General features: G+C 47.0%; 1 protein-coding gene across 12 annotated transcripts in view; it reads left to right on the top strand.

Moving 5' to 3' along the window:
* Positions 1 to 22,938, top strand: part of pacsin3 (protein kinase C and casein kinase substrate in neurons 3) — a 102,804-nt gene that overhangs the window by 46,660 nt on the left and 33,206 nt on the right. For 10 of the 12 annotated variants that reach the window (XM_061765139.1, XM_061765138.1, XM_061765140.1 and 7 more), the window contains 3 exons: positions 14,388 to 14,623; positions 14,718 to 14,873; positions 16,114 to 16,289. In XM_061765139.1, the coding sequence (XP_061621123.1) occupies positions 14,388 to 14,623; positions 14,718 to 14,873; positions 16,114 to 16,289 (568 nt within the window). Of the gene's footprint in view, positions 1 to 7,950; positions 10,614 to 14,387; positions 14,624 to 14,717; positions 14,874 to 16,113; positions 16,290 to 17,363; positions 19,003 to 22,938 lie in introns of those variants that run through there. The other 2 variants (XM_061765148.1, XM_061765149.1) reach the window with 2 other exon arrangements.

The raw sequence follows: 22,938 nt of genomic DNA, 5'->3' as shown, positions 1-22,938 counted from the left end.
CTTCAGTTGGCCTAAAAGCCACACCCGTACTAGCCATCCAAGCAATCAATTAATTAATTTACAAGTCTAATCATAAGTACATTTGACTTTTACCCAAAGTTAAATAACACTTATGTGAATCAGCTGAAGGCCTAAATCACTTCACCAATTGAATTGACTTGCAGTGATAGCCATCACGCACCGTCAAATCAAGTTGCTTGACTAAATTATAACTAATAATATTTTTTTTATCCAAACTAAATAAATTAATCGGTTAAATTAGTTTCAAATAGTCAACAAGCTGATTCGCCCACTCCACCAAGTGCCCTTCGCAACTATTTGAAATCACCAATTTTTTTGCCAACTCTCACGCAGCAATTTCATTCAATCAAATAAATTGTACGCGCGTCGCTGGACGCCGTCAACACTTATGTGCTACTCGATCACTGCCTCTATGCACATTCAACACCTTTAAAGTATGTGATCAACCCTAACACTATAATTTGCAAACACAATTTAAGTGTTTAACAAATAAGTACATCGCCTATATTGTGCCTCTATTCCAAACTAGACGCACTGCTCAAACGAGCTTACATTACAAACAAGTTAGTTGGGTACCTAGTACAAGCTACTGCACCCGCAACGCAAATCATGGCGGAACTTCCACAAAGTCCCAGTCAATACAACAATCTTGACACACTGGAAGAGCTCGTCAGCAATTTAATTTTCTTGTCCCGGGCTATGCAGAGTCCGTCAAAAATGCTGGCCTCGAAGTCCTCAATGATAACATCGCACAAACCAAGATGGCGCCTACCAGTGTGGTCGCCTCTGTAACGCGCTCTCTAGTATTGTTTTTGTGTTTTTTGTCCGTCTTTGGAGACCTTACACGACTCACTTACACAAGGGGAGACCTGCTAACCATCAAGGAGGCTACTCCGGACTTTCTGTCACCAACTTTCGCAAATCCGCTCAGTTTTTTCCCCGAGTTACTCACCGGAGCGGAGTCCGTGGTTTTCGGCGCATGGAGACGGAAGCGGCGCCACAGAGGGAAACGGGCCGGCATTCAGGTGAAACTCCGCAAGAGAGGACACAGATTGGCGTTTCCGTCGATCCACCTCGCGAATGTACGCTCCCTACCCAACAAAATGGACGAGCTTCATCTTCTGTTAAAGACCAGTAAAGACTTCGGACGTTCCGCGGCCATGTGCTTCACAGAGACCTGGCTTTGCGACGCTGTACCCGATGGCGCCGTCATGCTTCCCGGCTTTCACATTCATCGAGCGGACCGCGACATGGAATCATCGGGGAAAACAAAGGGTGGCGGGATATGCCTCTATATCAACGAAAAATGGTGTACGGACGTCACGGAGCTCAGCACACACTGCAGCCCGCATTTGGAGTCGCTATTTTTGAACTGTAAACCATTCTACTCGCCACGTGAGTTCGCATCGTACATACTGGCTGGAGTCGACATACCGCCTCAAGCTAACACGAACGCCGCACTGCTTCACGCTCGCCGAACAAGTCAACGAAATTGAAAAAAAACACCCGGACTCACCTGTCATTATTCTCGGAAACTTTAACAAAGCTAAACTCAACCACGAACTCCCTAAATACAAGCAGCACATCGACTGTCCTACCAGGGAAAATAATACTTGAGACCACTGGTACACTACGGTAAAAAACGCATACCGTGCTATACCTCGTGCAGCCCTGGGCTCGTCTGATCACTGCTTAATTCACTTAATACCGACGTACAGGCAAGAACTTAAATGCGTGAAGCCTACAGTGAAAACAGTCAAAAAGTGGACCAATGAAGCAAAGATGGAACTTCAAAGCTGTTTAGACTGCACAGACTGGAGTGTCTTTGAAAATTCAGCTGGCAGCCTGGATGAATATACGGACACCGTCACATCCTATATCAGTTTCTGTGAAGAGGTTTGTGTACCAACAAAATCATTTCGCACATTCAACAACAACAAGCCGTGGTTCACTGCTAAACTTAAGCAGCTTCGCCAAGCTAAGGAGGACGCATATCAGAGCGGGGACAGGGCCCTGTATAATAGAGCTAGAAACCAGCTGACTAAAGAAATAAACATTGCAAAGAGGATCTATGCAGCAAAGTTGGAAAATAAGTTTTGTGCAAACGACTCTAAATCAGTCTGGCATGCATTCCAATCGCTGACTAATTACAAGCGACGATCCCCCCAAGCTGAGAACAATAGCACACTAGCCAACGACTTGAATAGCTTTGACTGCAGATTTGAAAAGGACAGTTTCACACCACACACCGACCCGGCCGCACCCGCGACCACAATCACACCTCTGACCTCTGCGTTAACCATCCATGAACAGGATGTGAGACGCATCTTCAAACAACAAAAGATTAACAAAGCGGCAGGCCCGGACGACGTGTCCCCATCCTGCCTCAAAGTCTGCGCGGACCAGCTGGCTCCAGTCTTCACTCAGATCTTCAATAGATCTCTGGAAATGTGCGAAGTTCCATCCTGTTTCAAACGCTCCACCATCATTCCAGTCCCCAAGAAACCTGCAATCTCAGGTCTGAATGACTACAGGCCTGTCGCTTTGACATCTGTGGTCATGAAGTCCTTTGAACGTCTCGTGCTGGACCACCTCAAGAGTGTCACAGGTCCCCTGCTGGACCCCCTGCAGTTTGCCTACCAAGCGAACAGATCTGCGGATGATGCAGTCAACATGGGACTGCACTTCATCCGAGAACACCTCGACAGTGCAGGGACCTACGTGAGGATCCTGTTCGTGGACTTCAGCTCAGCGTTCAACACCATCATCCCTAAACTCCTTTCATCTAAGCTTCTCCAGCTCAGCGCCTCACCTGCCATCTGCCAGTGGATTTACAGCTTTCTGATGGGCAGGACACAGCAGGTCAGGCTGGGGGAGGCCACCTCATCCACACGCAGCATCAGCACTGGGGCGCCCCAAGGTTGTGTACTCTCTCCGCTGCTCTTCTCTCTCTACACGAACGACTGCACCTCAGCGAACCCGACTGTCAAACTCATGAAGTTTGCAGATGACACCACTGTAATCGGCCTCATCAAGGACGGTGACGAGTCTGCATATCGACAGGAAGCGGAGCGGCTGGAGCTGTGGTGCGGCCGACACTACCTGGAGCTGAACACGCTCAAAACTGTTGAGATGATCGTGGACTTCCTTCGATCGAGGCATCCTTCGCCACAGCTGCCCCTCACGTTGTCCAGCTGCCTTGTGTCAACCATCGAGACCTTCAAGTTCCTGGGAATTACAATCTCTCAGGACCTGAAGTGGGGACCAACATCAACTCCGTCCTCAAAAAGGCCCAGCAGAGGATGTACTTCCTGCGGCTTCTGAGAAAGCACGGCCTGCCACCGGAGCTGCTGAGACAGTTCTACACAGCGGTCATCGAATCAGTCCTGTGTTCTTCCATCACAGTCTGGTTTGGTGCTGCTACAAAAAAGGACAAACTCCGACTGCAACGGACAATCAAAACTGCTGAAAGTATTGTCGGTACCCCCCTACCCACCCTTGAGGACTTGCACGCTGCCAGAACTAAGACAAGGGCGTGCAAAATCCTCTCGGACCCTCCGCACCTCGGTCACCAGCTTTTCCAGCTCCTTCCCTCAGGTAGGCGCTACCCATCAATGCAAACTAGAACTAGTAGACATTCCAAAAGCTTCTTCCCTCTTGCAATCAACTTCTTAAACAGCTCACCTATAATTCCATTACAACAAGCTGGCAATTTTTTGACTTGAGTTCGTTGTCACATTTCTGTGGGGCCAATTATGTATTACTCGTGCACTCACTGTAGTTGTCTCGCCGTGCTGCACTATTTGCATATACTGGCCACTCATGCCAGAGTAGCATCTGCTCCATTTGCACACTGATTGAGGAGTATCTGTAACATTTGCAAAACCATTGTCCCAGATTATCGCACTACTCGTCACTTTAAACCGCATACACTCCTTGAAGTCTCAGCGCCCTTTGCACAATGGTCATTGCACCGGACTATTGCAATATTAGTCATTCGAACTGCTCTAAGTGCTAGAGGACTCTGCATCTTTTTGCACAATTGTTTTTTGTCAATGTCTTTGTGTCTCCAAAGTGTTCTGTAAATTGACTGTCTGTTGTACTAGAGCGGCTCCAACTACCGGAGACAAATTCCTTGTGTGTTTTGGACATACTTGGCAAATAAACATGATTCTGATTCTGACTTATGAGTGACGCCGAGCACAAAACCTTAAAAGATAAAAATCTCATGCGAACTCTTGGCTGCATGGTGCTGAACGTGGTGGCCCAACTCAAATGGAGCGACCAAGAGCACACTCTGGTGAAACACAGACTGGAAGCTGAACAGCACAAGCAATTCCAGTTAATTGCACAGTTAAAAGACACCACCGCGCGCGATGTTGAAATGCAATACGATTATGCGGAGGCTCGGATAGCCGACCTCATTACTGCAGCTGAAGCTGCACAGTTACCGTCGAAAGACAGCGGCAGATTAAACTATCCATCCATCCATTTTATCCGGGTCGGGTCACGGGGGCAGTAGCTTTAGCAGGGACGTCCAGACTTCCCTCTCCCTAGCCACTTCATCCAGCTCTTCCGGGGGGGTCCCGAGGCGTTCCCAAGCCAGCCGAAGGACGTAGTCTCTCCAGCGTGTCCTGGGTCGTCCCCGGGGTCTCCTCCCGGTGGGACGTGCCCAGAACACCTCACCAGGGAGGCGTCCGGGAGGCATCCAAATCAGATGCCCCAGCCACCTCATCTGGCTCCTCTCGATGTGGAGGAGCAGCGGCTCTACTCTGAGATCCTCTCGGATGACCGAGCTTCTCACCCTATCTCTAAGGGAGAGCCCGGACACCCTGCGGAGGAAACTCATTTCGGCCGCTTTTAACCCGGGATCTTGTTCTTTCGGTCACGACCCACAGCTCATGACCATAGGTGAGGGTAGGAACGTAGATCGACAGGTAAATTGAGAGCTTCGCCTTAGCTCCTTCTTCACCACAAAGGACCGATACAAAGTCCGCATCACTGCAGACGCTGCACCGATCCGCCTGTCGATCTCCCGTTCCATTCTTCCCTCACTCGTGAACAAGACCCCAAGATACTTGAACTCCTCCACTTGGGGCAGGATCTCATCCCCAACCTGGAGAGGGCATGCCACAGTTTTCCGACTGAGGACCATGGTCTCAATACTGAGGCCACCAAACTGGACCCCCTCTACGCCTCGGCTGCGCCTAGAAATTCTGTCCATAAAAGTTATGAACAGAATCGGCGACAAATGGCAGCCTTGGCGCAGTCCAACCCTCACCGGGAATGAGTCCGACTTACTGACGGATATGCGGACCAAACTCTGACTCCGGTCGTACAGGGACCGAACAGCCCGTATCAGGGGGTTCAGTACCCCATACTCCCGAAGCACCCACCACAGGACTCCCCGAGGGACACGGTCGAACGCCTTCTCCAAGTCCACAAAACACATGTAGTCTGGTTGGGCGAACTCCCATGCACCCTCGAGGACCCTGCCGAGGGTGTAGAGCTGGTCCACTGTTCCACGGCCAGGACGAAAACCACACTGCTCCTCCTGAATCTGAGATTAGACTTCCCGACGGACCCTCCTCTCCAGCACCCCTGAATAGACCTTACCAGGGAGGCTGAGCAGTGTGATCCCCCTGTTGTTGGAACACACCCTCCGATCCCCCTTCTAAAAAGGGGGACCACCACCCCAGTCTGCCAATCCAGAGGCACTGTCCCCGATGTCCACGCGATGTTGCAGCCCCACCACCAGGCCTGGCTCCAGTGGGGGGCCCCGGTGACCCGCGTCCGGGCAAGGGAAAACGAAGTCTATTGTTTGTCGTCATCATTAGGGGTCTTTGAGCCGTGCTTTGTCTGGTCCCTCACCTAGGACCTGTTTGTCATGGGTGACCCTGCCAGGGGCATAAAGCCCCAGACAACTTCGCTCCTAGGATCACTGGGACACACAAACCCCTCCACCACGACAAGGTGACGGCTCAAGGAGGGGAGATTAAACTATGATGATGATAAAACAACCCAAGCCCCTACCTCGAGCGAATTAACTTCCGGAGGTCAGTATAACCAACTACAAGACGCTTATGCCGAGATTGCCCACTTAAAAGCTAAATTGGTAGAATTAGCTGACCGACCGTCTAATGACCAAGTGCTTGAATTATGGGCCGAATATCAACGAGCAACTATTCTGCCGCGGCAAGCTTCCGGTGACATTCAGCGGCTCACTGAACGCACCGACACACTCAAAGCGGAACGCTCCAAAGAGATGGAACAGTCGTATGGGCTCAGGACACAGATGTTAATCAGGGAGACGGAGCTGTCCCGCCTCCAACAACAGCTCCGAGACCAAGAGGATGAATTAACCCATGTCAGGCGTAAGCTACAATTAGCTCAACAGCTGCCCACCGACTCTCTGACTCATCCCAGTACTCTGGCCCATGCTAAGACAGCGTGGGGTCCTCCCTCGCCAGAAGTGTCACGGAGCCCTACAAAAAATCTCCAACCTTTGGGCCAGAACCCTTCAGGGAGCGCCGTGCGGCCTCCCCACGGGTGGCAACCCCACCAGTTCACCTTTTCGACTCACCCCTGACTCTCCCTCCACCCAGCGCTACTCCAGGTATGACTCTAAGAGACCTAGACAAAGTGGCGCGAAACATTCCGAGGTTTGAACCTAAGCCAAACGGGTCACACGACACAGCCGCGTACCTTGGAGACCTTGAATTTCACCTTAAACGATTCCCTTCTGCTGTAGATTGTACCTTATCAAAGTTACATCTCGCCGAGAAGTCAGCAGCTTAATTGAACGACAACCGGCTCATGTGCTGACCGATTACCCGGCCCTCTGCCAAGCATTGTCTCAAGAATTTGATGACCCAGAGGCCGTAACCGGCTTTCTGCAGCCCTCACAGTTAAACAGGGGAGACTGGAGACACCCCAAGCTTATTACTGCCGATTGCGTAAAGTGTACTTTGGAAATGTAAATGAGCCGAATATGGAGGAGGACAAAAATTTCAAAACACTGTTTGTTGAAAACCTACATCCTAACACCAGCCACCAGCTGGGCGTCGCAGCGTGCCCGCGCACACTGTCCAGTGCCCAACTGCGTGAACTGGCCGCCAAGGGTTTTGCTAAACAAAAACACCCTCCCTCTAAAGCACAAGACTCAGACGTCTTCTTTACAAACGCACCACCACAGATGGAATTAGATGGAGCTACATACAACACGCGTGTAACTCACACACCACGTTCTGGCATTGTTAAACCCGACAATCAAAAGAAGTCGTTTAACCCATACAACCAATCTCGGCCCGCGTACAACAATGGTCGTCGTAACCAGCAACGCCAATTCAACGACAAATCAAAATCATGGAATGACCGCAGCTCTAATTCGCGCCAATCTTACACGTTGAAACAGGGTACACCTAACGACCAGCCTAAATCTGACTCGTCCAACCGAGACCATAAAACAACAAGTGACCACCGGGAAAAGGACTCCCAAACCAACAGCTCCCAAAGGGAATTTATTGCCATGGCAGAAGAATTACTTGAGGTGCTCCGCAGCCTGTCCAAAGACAAAAAGCGGGACCCATCATTATGACTAGGCCTGACTGAGTCGAATAGGGCCACAGAGGACGCAATAGGTCAACCAGGTAACCTACGTTATTCCCCTAATGACCTGCCAAGTGCCTCCGTGACCCCGGCCGACTCTTCGACGACCTCACCTCGTCATAACCTTAGCGGACCATGTTGTGACGACCGATCCCTAAACCCCTCTGTGTCCTAATCGTCCGACTCGACCCAGGCGGGGGCCCTGACTCGCGTGACATCACTCTACTAAATAACCTTCTGCCATTCCGACAGCTTTTGGGTGAACTAACCGCTAAAGGTACGTCTCGAAAGTTCTATTTAGCTGTTACGCTGGAGCATGAACTTGTCCAAGAAGCTCTGATTGACCCCGCAGCAGACATCACTGTTATGTCCCATGCTGTGTTCAATCAACTTCTGACATTGCTACAAGCCAGTGGCCGCGACCTTCAACTGCAACGCTGCGCACTAACTACTCGTGCTTTTTCAGTAACTAATACCGAGCTAAACACAGTAACTATGCTCCACTGGACAATTGGCCCCATAACATTAGTCCACCCGGTCTACATGTCTCCAATTGAAACCGTCCCCCTGCTCATCGGCCAAGACCTGCTCTGCCGGTTCGAGCCACTAATCGATTACAAAAATCTTCAGCTGTGGGCGCAGGTGGAACAGGCATTACCACTACCAACTCTGCAACTGTCCTCAGGCCGGTGCCTGGGGTGGGACCACTCGGAGGATGGCGACCTGTCAGCCCACACTCCTTCAAGTAACGACACCCCCATCGACGACACCGCCGAGTCCCCTGTAGCCACCTTGCCACCGCTGAACCGACTAAGAGAACTTGACATGTTTTTCTGCCATCTTGTCCAACCACCGCACAAAGAGCGCTACGGCCCCAATGTTGCTGGTGGAATTAATTTGCATGACTGCACAACAGACGAACATTTTGTTTTCCCGTTAACACCGTGCCACCGTCTGCCGTCACTGCAGTGGGTGTATGCGCCCTAAACCTACAATGGAACCACCGCTCATTAACTCATTGCTTCCTAGTAGTCCCCAATTTGCCGCAACCGGTTGACGATCTTACAAAAGGGGGGACTACACCTGTGATACCAAGCAGGCCCGCCAGGGGTCGCTCCTGTGACACTGGACTTGCTCTCGACCTTTTGAGGCCACTCGACCCTCTAATAAATACAAAAGTTGTGCCCTTCGAAAATCAATTTGTGGACTCTGCCCCTAAACAATAGACTGCATTTTCAGCCATCACGCTGACCTTCATAGTGACTTCTCTACAGAGCTGGCCCGGTCCGTCGAGGGCCGCTAAGTCATCTTGCTTCTTCCGTGACTTTCACACATGCACGGCTTCAACAGCACAGGACGTGGGGTTTGTCTCTCCTTAGAGACCTCAGACTCAGCAGCATCCACTGGTGATGTGAGCCTCCTTCTGTGCTGGTCCCCAGCCTTCCTCTTCTGTTCCACATTGTTCGTGATGGCGAAGTTGCCTGCCTTTTTTTGTTTTGTCTTTCTGTGGCTCGCCGTGACCGGCGCTCCTTCTCTTCTTCGTTCCTGCGCGCTGCGCAAGCTTGACTTCGGTTTCCCCTTAACTTTGTACCTGCGCATTCGCATTATCGTGGACTTTGGTTGTTGCGCTTCCGTGAAGCGCACTTCACCGCCATTCGTGGCCTCACAGTGCGAAAGGGAGGGGGGGGTCATACAAGACTTTGCCCACGATGCATCATGCACAAAACGGAGGATGGTCCACACACCGTGACCAGACAGGTCAAGCAGGTCCAACCTCTGTGACAGCATCCTTGCCACGCCAAGGACTGCACCAGTAACTTCTGGGATTTGTGGCCTGAAGCCCATGAAGGATGGGTCGTGGTGTAGAGCAGAAGCTACACCTACCAGAAGCTACCAGGTTACTATTACTCATACGGAAATTGTTGGGTCCAAGTGGCTAGTCAACACACCAGCCCTAAGCGCAACGCTGAGTTATGACCACCACGACACCACAACGAGACTCGCCCTGCCAAATCAAACCATGTGGCTCGACGTCCCCAAAGATGCCATTTTGCATATTGAGGAAGTCGCCTTCTACCACCTGCCAACCGAAAATTATGAGAGCGAGATTTCTAACTTTTCCGGACAGTACAAATAGGAAGTTGATCCTGAGATGCTTACACAGATTCAGTTTAAAGGAACTCAGGAACGACACTACAGACATGGGTTCATAAGACAGTCTGTGACTCGACTGGGAGTTAATATTTTAAGAACTTTACATGAACGCCACTAGTGACTGTATTGCTGCAAACTTGAATGTCTAACCTCGAATATGTTGTTAACTGAACCAGATTAAATGTTCCTCCCCACACCTCAAATGTCACATGGAAAATAGTAATGTTCTCCACACCACACAACATTTGAAACATTCACTACAGGTATGAAAGAGGATGAGTGTGGAAAAAGCGGGCAGGGTGAGGAAATGGTCTCGTTATCTTAAATCCAATAATTAATATTTAATTCCACTGGTTTTAAAGCAAAAAATAATCCTAAAATGGAAAAATAACGCCAAAAGGCAGTCCAGCCCTTGGTGTTCGCGAAGGTGGTAGAAAAGGGGCCCCCTTTTGGACCCGCTCCAGCCGTAAAAGGGGCCGGAGCTGGGACCCGGAAAGAAGTTTTTGGAGTTTTGGTGGAGAAGTCTTCCTTTGGTCTCACCCTGACCAACTCGCCAACGACCGGGCCAGGCAGGACGCCCATCTCACCTGAGGTGGCAAGGACTCATCGGATGATCCCCAGCGCTCCGAGCCACCCTGCTTGGGGGCCCGAACTCAGTCCGAGGGAACGTCTGGCAAACAGAGACACCCGAGAGACGTCCTGCCTGGGAACTCGTTGACCTCCTGCTTTTCCTCCTTTTTTCCTTCCTCCCTTCCGTTGAATCCACCTGTTCCCGGTGCGGCCGAACACTCGGGAGCCTGACTCGCCTGCCTCAAATGTGTTCCAAACATGTAAGTCCAACATTGCGGTCCACTAAAAGTACGAATTAGTGCATATTTGGGTTTATATTAACGAGAACAGGAGTCTTCAGCTATACGCATTCACTACATGCCCATTCTGCTCATCTCATGTCACAAATCCCTTCCTTTGCCGATGTTCGTCTGTACCTTGTTTGTTTTGTGTTTATCTGCGTTTTGTCCTGTGGAAACCCCTTTTTATTATTAAATTCTCTGTAAAATTCACCATTTGCATCATTGTTTTGTGTGATTGGGTTCGAAACGAAACCTCTGGAAAGTCTAGAACTCAAAGTTTCTAAAATGGAGCCACCTTCCGATAAGAGACTGATTAAAAAGGTTTGTCGTCATTTTGCCTTGTTAAACTTGTAAAAATATGACATGGTGCCCCTTATATATATCAAATATCTTGATTTATAACGCTGTAATTTAAAATTACGATAACCCAGAAGAGACGCAGGCGCCACTTCCAAATCATCGTTTCCTTCTAAATTAAGCACAATTCTTATGTCATACATAACCGCTACACCAGTAAGTCGTGGGGAGGAAAAAAAATAAAAAACCTTCCCAGGCGGGAACTCCTCCAGCCTGCCGAAAAATGCCGTGTTTGCCATAGTACAAGACTGGGAAATGAAGCCCAGCTTTTGGTCTGTATTTTCTATGTTCACAAATAAATATTAGCAATGTGCAGTCTTTTAAAAAAAAAATAATAATAAATGTAAACATTTACAGATACCAAACACTTCACACTGTTGTATTTAAAAACTGACTTAGAGCTGTCCATAATGTATTTTTTATTTATTTATTGAACCTTAACCAGGTAAGGTATTTGCAGTGCCAGAGTAAAACAGAGCAAAATAGAAGCATATACATATACAAACTGTACAATGTGATATAGTAACAAGTTAAATATTATATTACATCATAGCACATGGTGAACAAAAGGTCCATAAAAGCCATGTGAGAGGAGGTTCTCTAAAGCTGGAGAACGTGCATGAAATGTAATCGCCTAATGCAAAGACATTATTTTGAATAAATAGATAAATGTGGCGTACTGGTTAGAGCGTCAGCCTCACAGTTCTGCGGACCCGGGTTCAATCCCCGGTCCCGCCTGTGTGGAGTTTTCATGTTCTCCCTGTGCCTGCGTGGGTTTTCTCCGGGCACTCCGATTTCTTAACTTTTTCACTCTGTTATATTGCAGCCATTTGCTAAATTCATTTAACGTATTTTCACGACCATAATGCGCACTTAAAAGTCTTCTCTCCAAAATGGATGGGGTGCCTTATAATGCGGCAGGCCTTATGTGTGCACCGAGTTCCAATATCTATAATTGTTGTTGTGTGATGAGCGCGGCGCTTCACTGACTGGGAGCATTTCCTGCCGACACGCTGCTTATATAGAGGAGAAGCGGACGTGGCTGAGGACAGCATGCAGCCGTTAAAGGGGGGAAGGGTGCACGTGAAGGAGGACGCTAAAGGCATGCCCCCAGTAGGTATATAGCGCCGGTATGTCCATTGTGCAAAACATCGGTTTGGCTAAGGACCCCCGAAAATGGCACCTACAAAGAGACACGCTTACGAAGCACAGTTTAAACTGCAAGCTATCAGCTATCAACTATCAGAGGAACATGGGAATCGAGCAGCCGCGAGAGAATTCAGGATCATCGAATCCATGGTTCGCAAGTGGAGGAAGCAGGAAAACGAGCATCGCCAAGTCAAGAAGACGAAGCTGAGTTTCCGCGGAAATAAGCCTTGGTGAGAGAGGTAAAGAAGAACCCAAAGATCACTGTGGCTGAGCTCCAGAGATGCAGTCGGGAGATGGGAGAAAGTTCTAGAAAGTCCACCATCACTGCAGCCCTCCACCAGTCGGGGCTTAATGGCAAAGTGCCCCCACGGAAGCCTCTCCTCAGTGCAAGACACATCTAAACCCGCATGAAGTTTGCTAAAAAAAAACACCCTGAACTGGTCGCCAGCCAATCGCAGGGCACATATAAACAAACAACCATTCGCGCACACATTCACACCTAAGGGCAATTTAGAGTCTTCAATCAACCTACCACGTATGTTTTGGTTATGTGGGAGAAAACCGGAGTACCCGGAGAAAACCCACGCAGGTACGGGGAGAACATACAAACTTCGCACAAGCGGGGCAGGGATTTGAACCCCGGTCCTCAGCACTGTGAGGCAGATGTGCTAACCAGTCGTGCACCGTGCCGCATAATACAAACTATATTAATATATATTTATTTATTTTCAGCAGTCATTTGTCTCCGTGTGTGTCTTTACTGTCTAGCTTCCAATCGTTTTAAATGTTTTTGTTTAATCAGATTTCAGTTTCTGCGTCTTGCCATGTCAACGTTATCTACCTGGGGTCTTGAGAATTCCCATCGCTGGTTTAGTACAAATATGCACTATGAATGGTGGTTGTCTTCTTAGCCAATCAGATGTCATATGAAATAGAAATAACAATATAAGGTTAAGAACATAACTACTAGCTACTAGCTTTGGCCTCCAAAACTCCGACCAAATAATGTGTCAACTCGTGTATCAACTTCTCCTTGAAAGGTTTTCTCTATTAGAGGGACATGCTCGCCAACTAGAGCACAATAGTTTGGTAACTGTAAATGTGGCGGGCCCACCTGATATTATTGGTTGTAGCCGACCTACTATCTCTGTTAGCATTAACCCCAAGTATCTCGCTAACCGTGGCGAGCCTGTTCAGATGCATAACAAATTCACTCCTTTTCCTACACATTAGTCATAGGTGATGCCATCACTTGTAAAATCAAGTTTAAAACCCCAGCCCAGCCACTTAAATGTGCATTTCTGAGGACAGAGCACCCGACATTGAAGCTAGCTTTAGGGAGCTGAGACGCAGTAGGCCTAAACATCATCGTGGGGCTAACAACACTAGTTACCTCGGATGTAGTGTTACGTCGGCTCCCATGATACAATGATGAGGGAATCAGAAATTACAAAGAGGAACAAAGCCAAGACTTGAAATCTCACCAGAAAGCATAGAGTAATTATCTCTGGCCCCTTGCCAGCAAGTGGCAATGAAGAGAGGTTTACCAGATTATTCTTGCTTAACCGGTGGCTGGCTAGCTTCTGTAGCTAACAGGGACTGCAATTTGTTCTGGGGGCAAATTGGCTTGATGAGGAAGTACGGCTTTCACCCTAACAGGGTATGCGCCATCACTCTATCTAGAAACATAGATTTACTGTTTGAGCTTTCCATGACACCACACACAAGAGCAAGCCAGGACACAGGTGATTACAATGTCAGTCACTGGGGACGGAGTCCCATACCTCTCGCTTTCAAGTGAGCTCCCGGACCACACTTGGTTTCAAAGGCTATACACCACTTCGTCTTAGCCCGAACCCCTTCAGCTTACAGTTTACCCTTCGTTCTCGTGCACACGCAAAACCAAGGGCTAAGGCGTAGAATTGGGATTGGCCCAAGGCACAAGAGGCCATGCTCTGTTGTTGCCATAAATAGTTTTCATTGATTGTTTTATATTTATACCCTAGAAGTGTTTTTCATTCACATTTGCTGTAATTAAGACTTTACTACTCCCCTGGCATTGGTCAGTGATAGACTACTGTGTTCAGACAGTTAGGTCAGCGCCATATTAACAGAACTCTGTCGTAAACCCTGTAATTACATATTTTCTCTACGACAGGGCTTTGCCACTTTTACCAATATCAAACATTATTTGTCTGTTACCAAATTGAGCAGGAGTAATTATCTTTCCTTGTACTTATTACTCAGGGCCTCAGTATGGTACACTGGAGAAGGCGTGGCACGCGTTCATGCAGGCAGCCGATCGGCTCAGTGAGGTGCATCAGGAGCTCCGTGACCGGCTAGCGGCAGAAGACAGTGAGAAGGTGCGAAATTGGCAGAAAGAAGCCTTCCACAAGCAGATGATTGGAGGTTTCAGGGAGACAAAGGAGGCTGACGATGGCTTCCGCAAAGCACAGAAACCCTGGGTCCGCAAATTAAAAGAGGTTTGATACATTAATTTCTTTACCCTTTCAGGGTGACTTTTTCAGTATATGTGAGGTTAGAGGGCAATGGATGTGCATTTGTTTTTGTGTCTAGTTGGATTCAAGTAAGAAGAGCTACCATCAGGCCAGGAAGGAGGAGTGGTCAGCTGTTAACAGGGAAACACATGCTAAGGCTGACCCATCTAAGTCTCAAGAGGAAGTCCGCAAATATTCGGCCCGTGTGGAGCGCTGCAACCAGGAGGCTGAAATAGTACGATGCTAACATGCACCCACACGCTTACATTGATATTCTGGATCAACAACCTTAACCTTCAACTATATCTTCAGCTGCAGTGCTGGATATTTGAATGGATAAAGGCTGCACGCGGACACACACACATCCACAAATACACACACATGTACACGCGTACATGTGGAGCTCTTCACCCAATGTGTGTGTGTCAGGGAGTCCAGAAAAGCCTATGTGTGTTTTTGTGACTTTGAAACATGACCTGACTTGTTTCCTGTGTTTTCTACTCTCCCAGTGGCAAAAAGCTCGAGGTCATGAAGAGGGAAGTGATCAACCAAACAAAGGGAAATCCTTTGACAAATTCTCGATCAGTCAGTTCACAGAGATTTGTGAGGAAGCCAAGAGCTTTTTAGCATGAACCCAGCATGCTGATTCCAGGAATAGCGAGATAACATAAACATTTTGGAAAATAGTCTATATTTAAGACTAGTCAGAGGGCAGAATAACAATCTGAGCCTGGTATGACATTATTAAACTGGTGATGTACTTACCTCTTCCTGCAACACCTCTGTGCTGATCTATTACACACAGTACGCTCTTTAACCAAAGTCATATTTTACTGCTAAAATCTTTATTGTAAATGTACTGTTTTTTATGAATTAACATAACTCACAAGATAAGATGCCTTGCATTCCTGAAGAGAAAAAAAAAGTTATACTTCATTAGTTTCTGACTGAGACGTCCAGTGACTGGCTCAGATTTGGGCACAGTTGGGTAAATCAGAATCAGAATCATCTTTATTTGCCAAGTATGTCCAAAAAACACACAAGGAATTTGTCTCCGGTAGTTGGAGCCGCTCTAGTACGACAACAGTCAATTGACAGAGAACACTTTTGAGACATAAAGACATTGACAAAAAACAGTCACTGAGCAATAAAGGGTTAATAGTTATCTGGTAATGCCGGTACATTTTTTTTATTTATTTATTTTTGACAATTGTGCAAAAGATGCAGAGTCCTCTAGCCCTTAGAGCAGTTCGAATGACTAATATTGCAATAGTCCAGTGCAATGACCATTGTGCAAAGGGCGCCGAGACTTCAAGGAGTGTAAATTCAGTTTTAAAGTCCTCATTTCCTTTCAAAGTGGTAAAATGTCCAGTGCTCACTGGAATTGAAAAAGTCTGCATTAATGTAAGGTAAGTACAATATGTGCTGTAATGAAGTTCAATGTGTATCAATATATCTTTGGATGTGTTTTGCAGGCTAAAGTGCGCTATGAAAAGGCTTTGGAAGAGCTGAACCGCTGTAACCCTCGCTACATGGAGGATATGGAACAGGTGTTTGACCTCACCCAGGAAGCTGAGCACAAGAGGCTGTGCTTCTTTAAAGAGGTCCTGCTGGATATCCACACGCACCTCGACCTGTCCAGCAAAGAAGGGTAGGGCACAGACACATGAAAGGAAATAGGGTATAAAAAAATGATATAATTCTTCATCCATGTTTTATTTTTTTATTTTTTTTATTTCATTAGATTACATAAGAAAAAAAACAAACATGTTTCCATGAAAACACACAGTTCGAATTAAAAGGAGCAGATGGAAGAATAAAACCTTTTTTCTGCATTTTGTACAGAAAAAACATTTACATTTCACTGTCAAATTTCCCTTTAGCTTCTCTATTTAAAAAATTACCAACATCTGAATGTATTCTGCAGATCACTGTATTATCCATCCATCCATCCATCCATTTTCTGAGCCGCTTCTCCTCACGAGGGTCGCGGGCGTGCTGGAGCCTATCCCAGCTGTCATCGGGCAGGAGGCGGGGTACACCCTGAACTGGTTGCCAGCCAATCGCAGATCACTGTATTAATTAACCATTTAATAATTATAAATACCCTTGATTTTTTTTAAGCTTCTTTAATATATTAATTGAGCGTGGCTCGTTTGTTTTTATGATAGATTGTTCCATAACTTAACACCTACAGTACTTATTTCCATCAGTTTGGTTCTTGATCTTGGTATTTTAAAGACTTCTGTCCGTTTCAAATTGTAGTTGCTCAGTTTTTTAAAACTTTGAATATATATTGGTAAGATAGTTTTATTGGCTTTTTACATTGTTTGTAATAATTTTAACTCTACTAAATCAAGGATTTCAATATTTTATAAATCATGGGTTAGAGGGATCTCTATGGCGGCTATTTTTAAATGTTATTTAAAGCGCTTTTTTAAAAATAAATATAGGTTGGATATAGGTTTTGCATGTTGATCCCCAGATTTCTACACAGTAGGTCAGGTATGGAACAATCATCCATCCATACATTTTCTGAGCCGCTTCTCCTCACTAGGGTCGCGGGCGTGCTGGAGCCTATCCCAGCTATCATCGGGCAAGAGGCGGGGTACACCCTGAGCTGGTTGCCAGCCAATCACAGGGCACATAGAAACAAACAACCATTCACACCTACGGGCAATTTAGCATCTTCAATGAACGTCGTGTGCATGTTTTTGGGATGTAGGAGAAAACCGGAGTGCCTGGAGAAAACCCGAGTGCCTGGAGAAAACCCACGCAAGCACGGGGAGAACATGCAAACTCCACACAGGCGGGGCCGGGGATTGAACCCCGGTTCTCAGAACTGTGAGGCAGACGCTCTAACCAGTCGCCCACCTTTCCGCCATGGAACAATCATTACATTGTATAATGTTAACAATGTAGATTTGTTTAATGTAAATTTTACTTTATGTAATACCATGATGGCTTTTGCAATGTTTTTCTTTTGTTTAATTTATGTTATTTCCGGGCAAGATATTATTCATCAATCACGATTCCTAAAAATGTGGTTTCTGTTACTTTTTAAATTTCCGTCCCATCTATTATTATTGAAACATCAACATCAGCAATTAGATGGTCCAAAGTAGCTTAGATCCATGTACCAGGTCATTAATGTACAATATAAACAGTTTGGGTCCAAGAACTGATCCTTGCAGTACTCCGTAATTGATGTCACATAGTTCTGATTTTGGATTATTTATCTGAACAAATTGCTTTCAATTTTGTTTGTGTCATGGGTGTGTGTTCCAGTTGTTGTCTTCCCCCTGTCTCATACACACCTGCTCCTGAGAGCATCTTCACCACCTGTGCCTCGTTCATTCCTTGTTTCCATGTCACAGACTCACAATAAGACTAGCCCCTGTTCCGATTATCAACCTCGCCTTTTTGCCTCACGTTTTTGTGATACTGTTGCCTTTTTTGGATTGCCTGCCTGTGTACCGACCTCTGCCCGGATATTAAACCTCTCTTTTTTGAAAATGTCCATTTGTTTTGGAGTCGTGCATTTTTGGGTCCTATCCTCTGTTCCGTTCATGACAGTTAGGGGTCTTTTTCACGAGTGAGGGAAGAACAGAATGGGCGATTGACAGGCAGATTGGTGCAGTGTCTGAAGTATTGCAGCTTTTCTATCGGTTTGTTATGGTAAAGAAAGAGCGCAGCTGAAAGGTGAAGCTCTTGATTTACCGGTCGATCTCCATTCCTACCCTCACCGATGGTCACGAGCTGTGGGTTGTGATCGAAAAAACAAGATGGGGAATAAAAGTGGCCGAAATTAGTTTCCACCGCAGGGTCTCCGGGCTTTCCCTTAGATATAGGGTGAGAAGCTCGGTCTTCCGGGAGGGGCTCAGAGTCGAGCCGATGCTCCTCCGCATCCAGAGGAGCCAGAGGAGGGAGCACGGGCATCTGGTTAGGATGCCCCATAGACACCACCTCGAAGTATTTCGGGGCACTTCCCACCGGGAGGAGGCTCTGGGGACGACCCAGGACACGCTGGAGAGGGACTATGTCTCCCAGCTGACCTGGGAACGCCTCAGGATCCCCCCAGAAGAGCTGGACGAAGTGGCTGGGGAGAGGAAAATCTGGGCTTCCCTGCTTAAACTGCTGGTGTGGGGTATGGCCGGGCAATTACAATACATTTACTGTATGTTCCCCTAAAACCGTTTTTTGTTGGTTTAAATTTATGCTTTCGGTCATTTGCATGCCCATCCATCCATCCTCTGAACCGCTTATCTTCAGTTTTGTAGAAAACACCTGGAGGTTTGTTTCTGTCACATAGCTTCACTGGGTTTGTCGTACTTTCGTTGTGCAGTTTGTCTTTTTTTTTGCGCTGAAATACCAGAACTTTTATACAACCCCAATTCCAATGAAGTTGGGATGTTGTGTTAAACATAAATAAAAACAGAATACAATGATTTGTAAATCATGTTCAACCTATATTTAATTGAAGACACTACAAAGACAAGATATTTTATGTTCAAACTGATAAACTTTATTGTTTTTAGCAAATCAACATTAACTTAGAATTTTATGGCTGCAACACGTTCCAAAAAAGCTGGGACTGGTGGCAAAAAAGACTGAGAAAGTTGAGGAATGCTCATCAAACTCCTGTTTGGAACATCCCACAGGTGAACAGGCTAATTGGGAACAGGTGGGTGCCATGATTGGGTATAAAAGGAGCTTCCCTGAATTGCTGTCATTCACAAGCAAAGATGGGGCGAGGTTCACCTCTTTGTGAACAAGTGTGTGTGAAAATAGTCGAACAGTTTAAGGACAATGTTCCTCAACGTACAATTGCAAGGAATTTAGGGATTTCATCATCTACAGTCCATAATATCATCAAAAGGTTCAGAGAATCTGGAGAAATGACTGCATGTAAGCGGCAAGGCCGAAAACCAACATTGAATGCCCGTGACCTTCGATCCCTCAGGCGGCACTGCATCAAAACAGACATCAATGTGTAAAGGATATCACGGCATGGCCTCAGGAACACTTCAGAAAAACAATGTCAGTAAATACAGTTCGGCACTACAGCCGTAAGTGCAACTTGAAACTCTACTACGCAAAGCAAAAGCCATTTATCAACAACACCCAGAAACGCCACCGGCTTCTATAGGCCCGAGCTCATCTAAGACGGTCGACGATGGATGAAAAGTGGAAAAGTGTTCTGTGGGCAGACGAGTCCACATTTCAAGTTGTTTTTGGAAATTGTGGACATCATGTCCTCCGGGCCAAAGAGGAAAAGAACCATCCGGACTGTTAAGGACACGAAGTTCAAAAGCCAGGATCTGTGATGGTATGGGGCTGTGTTAGTTCCAATAGCATGGGTAACTTGCACATCTGTGAAGGCACCATTAATGCTGAAAGGTACATACAGGTTTTGGAGAAACATATGCTGCCATCCAAGCAACATCTTTTTCATGGACGCCCCGGCGTATTTCAGCAAGACAGTGCCAAACCACATTCTGCATCTGTTACAACAGCGTGCCTTCGTCGTAAAAGAGTGCGGGTACTAGACTGGCCTGCCTGCAGTCCAGACCTGTCTCCCATTGAAAATGTGCGGCGCATTATGAAGCGTAAAAAACGGAGACCCCGGACTGTTGAACATCAAGCAAGAATGGGAACGAATTCCACCTACAAAGCTTCAACAATTAGTGTCCTCAGTTCCCAAACGTTATTGAATGTTGTTAAAAGAAAAGGTGATGTGGTAAACATGACCCTGTCCCAGCTTTTTTGGAACGTGTTGCAGCCATAAAATTCTAAGTTAATGATTATTTGCTAAAAACAATAATGTTTATCAGTTTGAACATTAAATATCTTGTCTTTGTAGTGTATTCAATTAAATTTAGGTTCAACATGATTTTCAAATCATTGTATTCTGTTTTTATTTATGTTTAACACAACGTCCCAACTTCATTGGAATTGGGGGTATAGTTAGTCTCATTAAACAGTAGTGGTGGCTGTCCTAAATTTAATATCAACATGAGAGATTGATGTTATTTTGATTGCCTTCTCTTTCCTGCAGCTCCTTTAAAGTTATGTTTAGCCTCTTGAACTCCCTGACCAGTAATCTTCTGGACTTTTCAACAATTTTGCAAGGACTTTTTAAACTAAATAAATTATTTAGAAGTCTGGAAAATCGTACTATTTAGCATTCGATGTTGTTGTTGTTTTTATTTAAATTCCGAACACAGCTACAATAAGATGTCTGTTATTGTCATACTTGATTTTTCCATCCATCCAGCTGCTTATCCTCACAAGGGTCGCGGGAGTGCTGGAGCCCATTCCAGCTATCATTGGGCAGGAGGCGGGGTTCATTCACACCTAAGGGCAATTTAGAGACTTCAATTAACCTACCATGCATGTTTTGGGGATGTGGGAGGAAACCGGAGTGCAGGCACGGGGAGAACATGCAAACTCCACACAGGCGGGGCCGGGGAATGAACCCCGGTCCTCAGAACTGTGAGCCAGGCGCTCTAACCAGTCGACCACCGTGCCTTGCTTTTTCATGTTTGGGTCAAATCAAAGTTGGTTTGGTGGCTGTGGAGAGTTATGTGTGTGTGAGTTGAGATCACTGTGTAGTGAAGAAAACTAATGAAAGACCCTTGTCCTCTTTCTGTGACCCCAGTTCCTGTTGGACCACTTTGGCTTCTGCTGTCACAAATTGTCATTAAACTAAGTGGTTTCAAACGTCTTCAACCAGGTTTGAAGTGCCACAAAATTGAATTGTTGGCTGAATAATATTATCTTCAGATTTATGTCTTGACTTCCTGGGAGTTCGGGGAGGCCATGGAGAACGACTTCTGGAGGGCTTTGAGGAAATTCTGGTCCACCATCCGGCGTTTCAGGAGGGGGAAGCAGTGCACTGTCAACACTGTGTATAGTTGGGACAGTGCGCTGCTGACCTCAACTCGGGATGTTGTGAGTCGGTTGGCCGAATACTTGGAAGACCTCCTCAATTCCACCGACACGCCTTCGCATGAGGAAGCAGAGTCTGTGGACTCTGAGGAGGGTTCTTCTTTCTCTTGGGTTGAGGTCACCGAGGTGGTTAAAAAGCTCCTCGGTGGAAGGGCTACAGGGTCTGGATAAGAGCCCAGCCTGAGTTTCTAAAGGGTCTGGATTTCTGGGGCTCCCCTGGTTGACATGCCTCTGCAACATCGCATGGACATTCGGGGACAGTGCCTCTGGATTGGCAGACTGGGGTGGTGGTCCCCCTTTTTAAGAAGGGGGACCGGAGTGTGTGTTCTAACTCTATGGGGGTCACACTCCTGAGTCTCCCTGTTAAGGTCTATTCAGGGCTTCTGGAGAGGAGAGTCCGTCAAGAAGTCGAATCTGATATTCAGGAGGAGCAGTGTGGTTTTCGTCCTGGCCGTGGAACAGTGGAGCAGCTCTACACCATCAGCAGGGTCCTCAAGGGTGCATGGGAGTTCGCCCAACCAGTCTACATGTGTTTTGTGGACTTGGAGAAGGCTTCCGACTGTCTCACTTGGGGAGTCCTGTGGAGGGTGCTCTGGGAATTTGGAGTACCGGACTCCATGATACAGGCTGTTCGGTCCTTGTACAAACGATGTCAGAGTAAGGTCCGCATTGCCGTCAGTAAGTTGGATTCCTTTCCAGTGAGAGTTGGGCTCCGCCAAGGCTGCCCTTTGTCACCAATTCTGTTTATTACCTTTATGGACAGAATTTGTTGAGGGGGTCCGGTTTGATGACATAAGTAAAACGTCGCTGCTGATGTGATTCTGATGGCTTCATCAAGCCGTGATCTCCAACTCTCGCTGGAACGGTTCGCAGCAGTGTATGAAGCGGCTGAGATGAAAATCAGCACCTCCAACTCTGAGGCCATGATCCGCAGTCAGAAACGGGTGGAGTGCCCTCTCCAGGTTAGGGAGGAGATCCTTCCCCAGGTGGAGGAGTTCAAGTATCTCTGGGCCTTGTTCACAAGTGAAGGAAGAATGGAGCGGAGGATCTACAGGTGGATCAGTGCGGACTCTGTATTGGTCTGTCGTGGTGAAGAAGGAGCTGAGCCAAAAGGCAAAGCTCCCGAATTTACCGGTTGATCTACGTTCCTACTCTCACCTATGGTCACGAGGTGTGGGTCGTGACCAAAAGAACAAGAGAGCGAATAAAAGTGGCCGAAATGAGTTTCCTCCGCAGGGTGTCGGGGCTTTCCCTTAGAGATGGGGTGAGAAGCTCGGTCTTCCGGGAGGGGCTCAGAGTCGAGCCGCTGCTCCTCCGCATCAAGAGGAGCCAGATGAGCTGGCTTGGGC

The sequence above is a fragment of the Phyllopteryx taeniolatus genome, unplaced genomic scaffold (genome assembly GCF_024500385.1).
Source record: "Phyllopteryx taeniolatus isolate TA_2022b unplaced genomic scaffold, UOR_Ptae_1.2 contig_26, whole genome shotgun sequence".
Lineage (NCBI taxonomy): Eukaryota > Metazoa > Chordata > Actinopteri > Syngnathiformes > Syngnathidae > Phyllopteryx > Phyllopteryx taeniolatus.
Note: the sequence above shows the minus strand (reverse complement) of the source record. Positions and strands in the feature narration are given on the sequence as shown.